The sequence below is a fragment of the Monodelphis domestica genome, chromosome 7, assembly GCF_027887165.1.
Source record: "Monodelphis domestica isolate mMonDom1 chromosome 7, mMonDom1.pri, whole genome shotgun sequence".
Lineage (NCBI taxonomy): Eukaryota > Metazoa > Chordata > Mammalia > Didelphimorphia > Didelphidae > Monodelphis > Monodelphis domestica.
In genome coordinates this window covers 221913713-221925889 of record NC_077233.1, presented here as the reverse complement: position 1 = coordinate 221925889, position 12177 = coordinate 221913713, and the positions used below count along the sequence as shown (strand labels likewise).

At 42.2% G+C, this 12177-nt stretch overlaps 1 protein-coding gene across 1 annotated transcript in view; it reads right to left on the bottom strand.

The window, feature by feature from the left end:
* Positions 1-12177, bottom strand: part of ADAP1 (ArfGAP with dual PH domains 1) — a 183490-nt gene that overhangs the window by 116314 nt on the left and 54999 nt on the right. Inside the window, exon 3 of the mRNA XM_056804318.1 lies at positions 8270-8361. Coding sequence (XP_056660296.1) covers positions 8270-8361 — 92 coding nt within the window. The remainder of the gene's footprint in view (positions 1-8269; positions 8362-12177) is intronic.

The following is a 12177-nucleotide window of genomic DNA, read 5'->3' as shown; positions in this document are numbered from 1 at the left end:
TGAAGAAGCCTTCAAATGTATTGTAGCATGGGAGCAAGATCAGATTGATTTCGCTTGGGTCTGAGAGCCAAAACATACAAGAAGGGTATGGACGGTACAGGGTGACACATTTCAGCTGGCTGTATGGAAAGCTACCTAATCAGTGGAAAAGGCTTTTGAGTTTGAAACAAGGGCTCCAAGGTGGTGGAATTCCATCAGACGATGGAAGTGAACACGCTGGAGAAGAGTAGATGCTAATTCAGAAAAGGGTTGTATCTTGGATGCTCTCCACAGTTCCATCCACCTCTGGGGCTCTAGGAGATCCGAGTACACTGGGGAGTAAGCTGGGGAGGTCAGTAGCTGGCAAGAGAAAGGAGTTCAAACTGGCAAGCAGTTAGCATCTAGGAGGAAGAGCAGCTTCTGCGGCCAAGTGAGCCAGGGAAACGAATCTTTGGAAGAAGTCGGGGATGGAAAACTAGTCTTGGAAATCCTGGAGAACTATGCAGGGAACCAAAATAGCCACTAAGGCATGGAGTGATGCAGGAGGATGCTAGTTAGGCCTAATGATGTCATTTGATTGGAAAATGAAACTATAGGGGAGGAAGCTGCTTCTCCTAATGAAGGTGGGTACTTTCTCAGCATCTTATTTTCTCAGAGGTGTGTCTGGAGTCAGCAAGACATGACTTCACATCTTATACTTGCTGGCTGTTGGAGCCTAAAGAAGTTACCTTCTTCTGTCTGCCTTGGGTCCTTCAATTGTGAAACAGGGACCATTCTGCCACCCAAGGTTGTGAGGATGGAACAAGATGATCGTTGTCAAGTGTTTGCCATAGTTCCTGGCACACAGACACTATGCAAATGCTGTAAATCATCATTGTCACTATCATTGTTTCTATGACAGTATTGTCCTAGAGCTGTGAGAAGTTAAAACGATTTGCCCAGGGTCATTTGGCTGGTACAGAACAATAGCCACACTTGAACTCAGTTCTCTTGGCTTTAAGAACAGCTCTCAACCCCCTATGCCAAGCTGTTTCTTTGGTTTGAATGAAGTTTGGGGACAGCGAGGTGGCACAGAGATTAGAGTGCCAGATCTGAGTTCAAATCTGACCCCAGACACTTACTGCCTGTGCTATCCCCAGCAAGTCACTTAACCTTGTTTGCCTCAGTTTCCTCATCTGTAAAATGAGCTGGAGAAGAAAGTGGCACACCATTCCAATATCTTTGCCAAGAAAACGCCAAATCAGATTATGAAGAGTTGGACACGACTGAAAATGACTCAATAACAAAACAATAAAGGGTTGTTTTTGTTTTTGTTTTTTAAGATTGCTGGTTCCCAGAAAACTGGGACCAGGTTTCTGTGATTTAGCTGTAGAGTGGGATAGTTGATGAAAATTTAGTGGTGGATATGATGATGAAATAGGGTGTGAAATAGATGGAACATGGATCAGAAGACTCTGCCCCTGAGGAATGAAAATGATCTTTGGAAGAATGGCACTTTAAGGAGGAGACCAGCACACAACACTGTGCCAGAGAAACCAGTTACTCATAAGCTTGAGAGTTCACAAGTACACAGGTGCTAACTCTTGACCTGGTCTCAGGTCAAACTAAGAACAAGTGAGCAACCTTTCTAAACAAGTCCTACCATGACTAGCTAAAATGTCAACGGGCTTTATGGTTTGCAAAATACACTACAAATGGAGGAACTGGTTTGATCCTCACAACAGCCTGGGGGGGGAGGTGCTCTCATTATCCTCAATTTACAGATGAGGAAACTGAGGTAGAGAAAGGTTATGCCCAGAATCACAGTTAGTTAAGTGTTATGTTAGAGGCAGAATTTGGACTAAGGTTGTCTTGACTCCAATTCTTGTCCTATATCCACTGTCCCTGCCTAGTATCAGAAGTAGTTATGGATACAATTAATTGCCCTCTTGGCAGAGGCAGCTGGGTGTCTCAGTGGATGGGGAGCCAGGCCTGGAGATGGGAGGTCCTGGGTTCAAAACTTGCCTCAGACACTTCCTAGCTATATTCTGGACTTAATCCCAATTGCCTAATCCTTATCACTCTTCTGCATTGGAAGCAATTCAAAGCATCGATTCTAAGAAGGAAAGGTTAAAAAAAATATATTTGTTTTACTGTGGTAGTCTGGAACCAAATTCACAATAGCTCTAAGGTATGCCTGTAAATGTTCAGCTGAATGGCATCTTTGGGGATCCTATTCTCCTTCCTTCATCATGCTGGTCTGAATCTCTGTCATCCAAAGTGAGGCCATCAGCTGGTCCACACATATTTAATTCTCCCCTTAGCCCTTCTGGGAAAGGAAGACAAAGGGTTTCTGGCCACCAGGGGGCTCTCAGATTTTTCTTCCCTAGCCAAGATTCTGAAGGTCATAGATGTAAGTGAAACATCCATCTGCAACACTGGGTCAAGAATAAAGATGGGCCGAAGCGCCCAGGGCAGAAGCTCATCTCTACAACAAATGTTAATGGAGCATCTACTGTGTAAGATGCCTCATCCTAGGCCTTATGGGCGATAGGAAGATGAAAGAACCACAGAATCACAGACTTAGAACAAGAAAGGCTCTTGGAGGTCACCGAGTGGGACTCATACTACCCATAAGGTCTTGAGCCCAGACAGATTTTGCAGTTTGCCTGAGGTCATACAGGTAGCATTTGGTGGAACCATAGTCCCTGCCCTAAAGGGGCAAGGTGGAAGGTTAGGAGAGTGGGAGAGGGAAGGGAAGGCTCCAGATCTCCCTCAATCCCTCTCTGTGTCTCTGCTTCTGTCTGTCTCTTTCTTTCTCTCTCTCTCTTTCTAATACACAAATATCTACCATGTAAGGCAGGCCTAAAGAAATCAGGCAACAGATACCTAGCCTGACATTTATTAGATTACTCTTCTTTTTGTTTGATTTTTATTGGAATCTGTATCTAGGACAAGGGGAACAGGGGAGGGAAGCACTCTCTCTGGGCAGTTAGGAGTTTGTTTTTTCTTTACGCGCAAGCAGGAGAAATCATTTAGCCTAGCAGCCACCAAGTGTTTCCTGAGAGAACCAACTCTATATTAATATATCATTATTATCGAATAATAATTATAATAATAGTAAGTAGCTAGCATTGATGGAGCACCTACTATGTACTAAGTACTTTACAATTATAATCTCATTTTATCCTCACGACAACCCTGAAAGGTAGATGCTGTTATGATCTCCATTTTATTGTTGAAGAAACTGAGGCAGAAGTTTGCCCAAGGTCACCCAGCTAGTGAGTATCTGAGGTCATAACTGAATTCAGGTCTCCCTCCATTCCCCTTATTTTCTGATCTAGTAATATCTCTAAGACAAAAGGGCTAGAACTAGGCAATGGGGGTTAAGTGACTTGCCCAGGGTTATACAGCTAGGAAGTATCTGAGATCAAATTTGAACCCAGGTCCTCCTAACTCTAATCCTGGCTCTCTATCCATCGTGCTACCAAGCTGCCCCTAGGTTTCAGTTTTTTTGTTTTTTTAAACCCTTACCTTTCACCTTAGAATCAATACTGTGTATTGGTTCTAAGGCAGAAGAGTCATAAGGGCTAGGCAATGGGGGTTAAGTGACTTGCCCAGGGTCATGCAGCCAGGAAGTGTCTGAGGCCAGATTTGAACCCAGGACCTCCCCTCTCTAGGCCTGGTTCTCCATCCACAGAGCCACCCAGGTCCTCCCACTAAGTTTTAGTCTTAATGTGGGAAACCCCTCACAATAGGAGATCCCCAAAAAGAAAGATGAGCCAACTCAGCCTGGAAAACCAAGCAGGCCAAAATTCCTGTGCCAGTCAGACTAGGATTGGGAGTTCACTTTCAGCTAAAGTGAGATGGAAAATCTAGCCTGAAAAAAAAAAGGGGGGTGATGATAAACCCCTGTCTTGCCTGACTCAGACTAGTTGTGAGCATTTGATGATATCATAGATCTAGATTCAGAAGGGTCCTAGAGGGCCATCTAATCCACTGGGTAAGGGGGAAGGAAGGAGAACCAGCAGCCATTAAGTGCCTACTATGTGCCAGGCTCTGTGTGAAGCACTTTTCAAATATGATCTCATCTGATCCTCCCAAAAGCCCAGAGAGGTAGGAGCAAAAAAGAGGAGACTCAGACACATGGAGGAGAGATTTGCTCCAAGTCACACAAGCAGTAAATGTAGGAGAGAGGATTTAAACCCAGGTGCTCAGTTTCCAAAGCCAAACAGAGCTATGAATGTATTCTGTAACTCCAAGCCATTATTCAGAGACAAACGATGACGATGAACATTCTAACAACTTCTCGTGGTGGTTTGGCTTCAAGAGACGAAAATAAAATGTCTTCAGTTCCAGGCTGAAGTCGATTCAGCAGCCACCAACCACAAGCCTTCCCCCACTCCCCCCCCCCCCACTTGTGGAAAAGCAGAATCTGATGTGGGTTTGATTTGCATAGAGCTCTCTCCATGCGGGTGTTCCAGTTATGTATCAAGATGAGCCCTCAGCCCGAGCGCCATGCTATTTTTGAAACTGATTTTTGCCATCACCAGCCTACACGACTTCTCTCTGGCCCACAAAGCTTGCACGAGCCCCTTCTGGACCTTGCAGGACTCCCTTCTCCTCTCCCACCTCCAGGGGAGCCTCTGGGCGCTCCCGGCCACTGCCCAACCTGGAATCTTCTCCTTTCCACCATCCTGAGTCCCAGGCAGACTTAGCACCCATTCTCTCCTCCTTTTTGGAAGCTTTCCCCCGTTTTGACCTCCTTCGTCCTGAATCCCTGCCACCCTGAGCCCTTCATTACACACTGTCCTGTACTTTGCAGTAGCTGTCCCAGGGGCTGATGCTCTGTGGCGACTCCCAGGGAAGTGGAATGAAAAGTGGAGTCAACTAAAGGAACACCCTGGCGCAAACACCAACAGCATGGAAATATCCAGGACACATGTAATACCCAATGAAATTGAGCGTTGGCTGAGGGAAGGGTGGGGGAGGGGAGGGAGGGAAAAAATAGGATTCTTGTAACCAAGGAATAATGTTCTAAATTGACTCAATAAAATTTTTTAAAAAAGGGGAGTCCAGGAGACCTGAATTTTGAGGACTGCTGGGATTGGAAGTTATATACAGATCTAGTCTCTGACCCAGCGTTCTTCATTTCCAGAGCTGTGCTCCCTTTACTAGACACTGGGACCTCTCTGAGCTTTATCCTACAGGGAAGAAAAAAAAAAGGACTCTCCTTTGGGGATCTCTGTGCAAATCAGACCCACAGACCTAGTGGGGGAAGGCCAAGTCACTTCTAGGAAACTACGGATGCCCTATTCCAATAGAATGTGAGCTGCTTAGGCAGGGACTATTTTAATTTTGTTTTTGTGCTCCCTTCCCCGGCAGTGCCTAGCACCATATGTAGCACACAGGAGGTGCTTATAAGGCCAGGGAGACCGATGCGACTTGGAGTGGTCAGGGAAGACTTCACGGAGGAGCAGGACTTGCGTTGGCTCTTGAAGGACCAGGAGTGAGAGATAACGGACAAGAGACCAACTTGAGAGAACCCACTGTGCAAGCATCGTGCTTTTGTTTTTAGGGGAAGTACAAAACCTGGTCTGTCACTGAGGGACGGGTATCACGGTATGGTACAACGATCACAGACTTTCATGGTACTTCTGAGCTCTCTGACCAAGGGCAAAGCACTCAAACTCCTGGGCCTCAGTTTCCTCACCTGAAAAATGGGGCAGCTGGATGAGACAAACAACTTTATGGACTTAAGAACTCTCTGATGTCTAACTGTGGTTTTAGGGGACCCACAAGAAAGCATGGCACCCACTTCCTGACAGAGAGGGGATGGAGTCATGGGGCAGAAGGAGACATATTTTTCTGGATCTGGTCAGTGAAGGAATTTGTTTTGCTTGATGTATGTGTGTGTATGTATAGATATCTTTAAAAAATATGTATAATATATATTTATATGTATATACTATTTTAAGGTTTTATATATTATATACAATATATTTATATATTGTATGCAATATATTTTATATTATTGATATCATTTATGCCATTTCACATATATAATAAACATAATTCATAGAATATATATTTTATATGTATATAGTATTTTAAGGTTTTATATATTATATACAATATATTAATATATTGTATGTATTTTATATAGTCTGTATCATTTATGCATTTTCATATATCATATATAATAAACATAATTCATACAATATATAATATATTTTATTATGTGTCCATACATTATATATATTTTATATACTTTTAGGTATAATAAAGGCATATTTTATATAACATACTAAACAGATATAATATACTCTCTCTCTTAATAACAACTCTAAGATAGAAGGGCAAGAACTAGGCACAAGAGGTTAAGTGACTTGCCCAGGGTCACACAGCTAGGAAGTGTCTGAGGCCAGATTTGAATCCAGTACTTCCTGTCTCCAGGCCTGGCTCTCAATCCACTGAGCCACCCAGCCACCCCCCTGACATTCACTTTCAAGAGAAGAATGTGACCAATCACTAATCGATGCTCTTGATTCATCTTGGTCAGTAGGAAGCAATGGCATAAATGTATCCCAATGAAAGCCATCATTTTCAGACACTTAAATCATCTAGTTTACTGTGAGGCAGGACATGACTTGGTAACCGACCAAAAAATTGTAATGCATGAGGAAGGCTTTAGGAAGAGGAAGTGAGCAAGGAGAAAGGATCCCTAAGCGGCCACAATGTCAGCATGTGACAAGGATACATTAAAATACAGTATCCCAGTCATCAGTTTATTAAGGCTTTTGTTTTTTTGTAACTCTCACCTTCCATCTTGGAATTAATACAAAGTATTGGTTCCAAGGCAGAAGAGTGGTAAAGGCCAGGCAATGGGGGTTAAGTGACTTTCCCAGAGTCTCCCACTTAGAAAGTGTTTGAGCCCAGATTTAAACCCAGGACCTCCCATCTCCAGACCTGGCTCTCTATCTGCTGTGCTACCTAGCTGCCCCTACTAAGCTTTTTTAAGACCTACTTTCTGGAACTAAAGACAGAAAGTTGGGCAAAGCTTCATCTTCTCCCCATCCTCACTTCACATCTAAGAATCCAAATGCTTCTATTCTGAGAAAATCTTTTTTCTATCCTCCATTGTATATGTATTAAGCATCTATTATTTGCAAAGCACTGTGGGTATCACAAAGAGGAATAAGTCACAGCCACAGCCTTCAAGGATGATGTAGTCTAATTAAGCTACAAAAATAATTGCAATTCCAGTTAGAAATTGGTCATTGCCATGCAAGGCATGAAATACTGCAAGAATTCAGATGTAGGGAAGGCAGATTCTCTCCTAAGTCCTTGCCCAGAGGTTGCTTCTTGCAACTTTGGTGAACCCATAGTGCAATGCATAGGGGCAGCCTCTGTGGAGTAAACACAGTAGGTCTCTTTTAAAAGATCACCTCTTCAGGGGTAGCTGGGTAGCTCAGTGGATTGAGAACCAGGTCCAGAGACAGGAGATCCTGGGTTCACATCTGGCCTCAGACACTTCCTAGCTGTGTGACTCTGGGCAAGTCACTTCATCCCCATTGCCTAGGCCTTAGGGGTCTTCTGTCTTAGAACCAAAACACAGTATTGATTCTAAGATGGACAGTAAGGGCTTTAAAGAAAACAAACAAACAAATAAATAAATAAGGATCATCTCTTCACTGATCCCTCCCTTGGATGATGGTCTCACCGGCCCATAGGAGCCTCCCAAAGTCCATAAAGAAACTACTGGTATAATAGGTACTACACATTTTGCCACTTGAGTGTGAAGCAATTTGAAGGCTGGCAAGAACTTTTTCTTTTTTTGTATTTAGCACATAGTGTTTAATAAATTCTTTTTCATTCATTCATTCATTCATCTGACATAACAAATACACACATACCTGCTCCCATAGACCTACATGGTTGTTAACTCTTCTCCCATCCCCCCCAAAAGAAGAAACCAAAAAGAGAATGAAAACAATAGTTAACAATTGACATTTTTATAGTCTTAATAACTTGGGGTCCTGGGGAATTCAGACCCTATTGACTTTTCCCAGCAACATCCACTCGGAGTTATTAAATAAAATCTCATGCATGGTATAGACCACCTACATAAATCCAGAGAAAGCTAGCTTTGGAGAGCCCTTTCTAATTGAATCTACCCAGGGTTTGTTGTTGGTTTGTTTTTTTTTCTAAGGCATAAGCCCAATAGTACAATTACACAGGCTCCAGCTGCAAGGGTAAATGAATTCCATTTCCCAGCAAAAGAAAACAAAGCCAACCCTTTGTTACTTACTGACAGTCGGAAAACGTTGGCTTGTAGTAAAATGATGGCATTTTCAATTCATACTTGGCCCTTCCTGCATTATTTCCATTGCAAGCCATAAACTGCAAAAGAAGGAAAACAACAGACATTTATGAAACTTTACATCCTGTCCTTTTCTCTTTTCTACTGCACACTAATGACATTTAAAAAAGAGAGAGAAAGAAAACAAATGCTTTCTGGACCATAGACCACATAGCCTACCATTTCATAAACCCAATAAAAAGGGGGAGGAGGAGGGGCAGTGTGGACGTTGTAGAGACTTCCCAAGAACGGGGTAGCCTCTGGTAGAAGTCAGCCTGTTAGTCAGTCATCCTGCATTACGCCAGTCACTGTTTGAAACACTGAGAATACGAAGAAAGAAAAAATAGTCTCCTTAAGGGACTTACATCTTAATAGAGGAAAGGGGAGGGGAGGGGAGGGATAACCTGTATTTAATGAGGCACCTCCAAGATATGGACAGTTACATCTGGGAGCAGAGCTGATTGTTGGATTTGGTGTATTTATACCTCAGAAACTGCAAACACTACAAGTCAGGGCTGGATTGTTTTACACTGATAGTTTAGAGTTAAGAAAGTGATGGAGGAAATGTTAAAAATACAGATTAAATTTCAAAGTGTGTCATGCGGCCCTGGTTGTTCAACATTTTCCAGCATACCCTTGGATGGAAAGTTCTCTCTGAGGGAAATGAATGGGAAAAGCAGCAGAAAACGGGAGAAAATTAGTCAAATGTGGAGGTTGAGGGCTATCAGAATTCATTGTCTCTGGCCACTAGTTGGTTTTATCTCTAGGTAGCTTCAAGACCCAAGAATTTACTATATAATGGTTATGTGTGTATGTTCGTGTGTACCTCTGTCTGTATATTGATCAATCGATCTGTCTATCTGTCTTTCTATATATCTGTGTATCCATCTGTCTATCCATTCATCCACCCACCTACCTTTCTTTCTACCTACCTATCCATCTCTATATCTATATCTCTATGCATCTATTTATCTGTATGTGTGTGTATATATACACACACATATATAGACAGTATATTCATATACATATTTGACTCTCCACATATACATGTGATTATAAATGTATATATACACATATACATATATGAATTTAATTTTCTCTATATAGAGAGCAAGAATGTGTGTAAAATATACTATACTAAGAACGGCAGAAATAGAGAGAAAGAAAGAAAAAGAAAGGGAAAGAGAGAAAGAGAAAGACAGAAAGGAGAGGCGGAGAGAGAGAGACAGACAGACAGACAGACAGACAGAGACAGAAAGGAGAAGGGGAGGGGGGAGAGAGAGAGAAGGAGAGGGAGAGGGAGAGAAATATTCCCTTGATTTGTGGGTCATAATTAAGGTCTTACAGTAATGTCTGGCTGATTAAACATTATGGCTTTGTTCAGGGAATTATTAGTGGTTTCCAGATAGCACTGAGTCAATGGGCTAAAAGGAATCTCAAGAGGATCACTATAACATTCCCATCGCCTCACTTCCACGCCATAGCAGTACCAGCCCCAGTGTTGGTTATAGTGCATATAGGTGACCATTTAGGTGTTATAGGGATGAAAATTTTAGTAGCTTTTAAAAATTCCCAATGTTACTACAATAAAACGGATGGTGCATCATTTGCTGACGATCCCAAAGTTTAAACAACCAAATCACCAAATATCTACTGAGTATCTATTATACACATAGCCCTGTGTTAGGATCATTATACAACTGCTCTGACAATGTACAAGAGTTATCAAGGCATAATGCAGACAGAGCTGGTCTCAAGGCTGGCCAGATCTGGGTTCAAGCCCTGTTTCTCTCATCCATATTAGCTGTGTGACCCTGAGTCATTCACTTTAATTCTCATTGTTCTAAGTACCTCTCAGGAATAATAAAATGCCCAGGAGTGCACTGGGGGGAGGCTGTCTCCTTATCTCTGAGTTTTCTTTTTCAGAGAAATCATTGGTCCAGTCTTTATAGGGCTCTTATCCCTACCTCATGAATACAAATGTAGATTCATGTTGTAAACTGTTCTAAGACATATTAAGGAGTCTATAAAATCATTTGGCTCAATTTCGCTAGCCATGGGGCATGAATGGGAAACATGTTTTTAAATGCTCATTTCCTCTACAAGGTTTCATTTGGCAATAAACATATGATCTGACTGTGATGCATCAAGGGTGTGGATGCCAGACATGCTCATTCACGTGTTTTATGTGCCTAAAAATTCAGGTAATATAGTAGATAGAGAGCTGGACCTGGACTGAATGTTCAAATCTGGTCTCAGACACTTACTAGCAGGGTGGATCTGGTCAAGCCTTCATCTGTAAAATGGGGTAACAGCAGTTCCTACCTCCCAAGGTTGTTGTGAGGATCTAATGAAATAATATTTGCAGAGCTCTTTGAAAAACCTAAAAGTGCTATGTAAATGCTTGATTATAGTATTATTGCTGTTATTATTATTTTGACATGATTTCTAAATGAACAGATCACAAGAATGCCAAAGACAGAGCCACTAGCTTACAAATTTCATGTCATAGCTAATCTTTGTGTTCTTATCACCAAATAAAGTGCCTAGGACATTCTTGCCGATGTGAAGGGAATTCTTTTCAGAATGTCAAAGAACCATTTTGTTGCCTTTTCTCTCTTGCTTTAATACTCTGAAACAAGTTATCCCACTCCTTACCTCCTCCAATAGAAATGGCGCATGGGCTATTTCATTCATACCTCCTCCAATAGAAATGGCACATGGGTTATTTCATTCTTACCTCCTCCAATAGAAATGGCACATGGGCTATTTCATTCTTACCTCCTCCAATAGAAATGGCACATGGGCTATTTCATTCTTACCTCCTCCAATAGAAATGGCACATGGGCTATTTCATTCTTACCTCCTCCAATAGAAATGGCACATGGGCTATTTCATTCTTACCTCCTCCAATAGAAATGGCACATGGGCTATTTCATTCTTACCTCCTCCAATAGAAATGGCACATGGGCTATTTCATTCTTACCTCCTCCAATAGAAATGGCACATGGGCTATTTCATTCCTTACCTCCTCCAATAGGAGATCTATCCTAATTCTAATTCCTTCAAAGGAGTTGGCATGACACACAAGCCATTCCATTTTCTAAGTCCTCCAGCAGTGATGACACACAAGCTAACCCCATATCCTAACATCTTCAGTGAAAACAACACACAAACCATCAATTTTAACAACAGAAGTAACCATAATGGCAACATCTATCCGCTAGGCACGACATCTTCCAACCTAGAACCATAGCACATTCTATATTGGTCAATTGGACCACTTCACCAAGGCAAGCAGACACCATAGTGTTAAATCTTCTCCAAGGCCCCCATCTTTGATGTCTCTTTGGGATAGGGGTAGCATGGAGGCAGTCTACAAAATTCAACTAGTGTCCTCTCCTAAAGAAATGAGTTTTCACAAGCAGAGAGATAAGGAATCATTCTCTGGTGCATTAGGATTCTGAAAAGCTGCTAACCAGTTCAGCATCCCATTAAAAAAAAATAGCAGGGAGGGAATAAACTGCCAGAGTGGGTTGAAGGAAACAGTAGAGAGAGATATTTCTAGTGGTAAAGGGCTGGTGAGAGGAATGGCATCTATCCAGATAGGTGAAAACTGCTCATGTCCACTCCTTCCAAGTTGTGGGCTTGGTGTGAGTCCATAAGTTCCCAGAATTACAAACTGGCTTCCAGTATCCCCCAACTCCCACCTCATTGCCTCTCCCAAGTACCAGGCTTCCTGGTTTCCAAATTTTTCTATTCTGCATTGCAGTTCTGAAAGTGGCATTTTTAAGATCTTTCCTGAAGCCCCCACGGTACCTAGCTCAGAGCTGGATATGTTCTGTTCAAGATTCTCA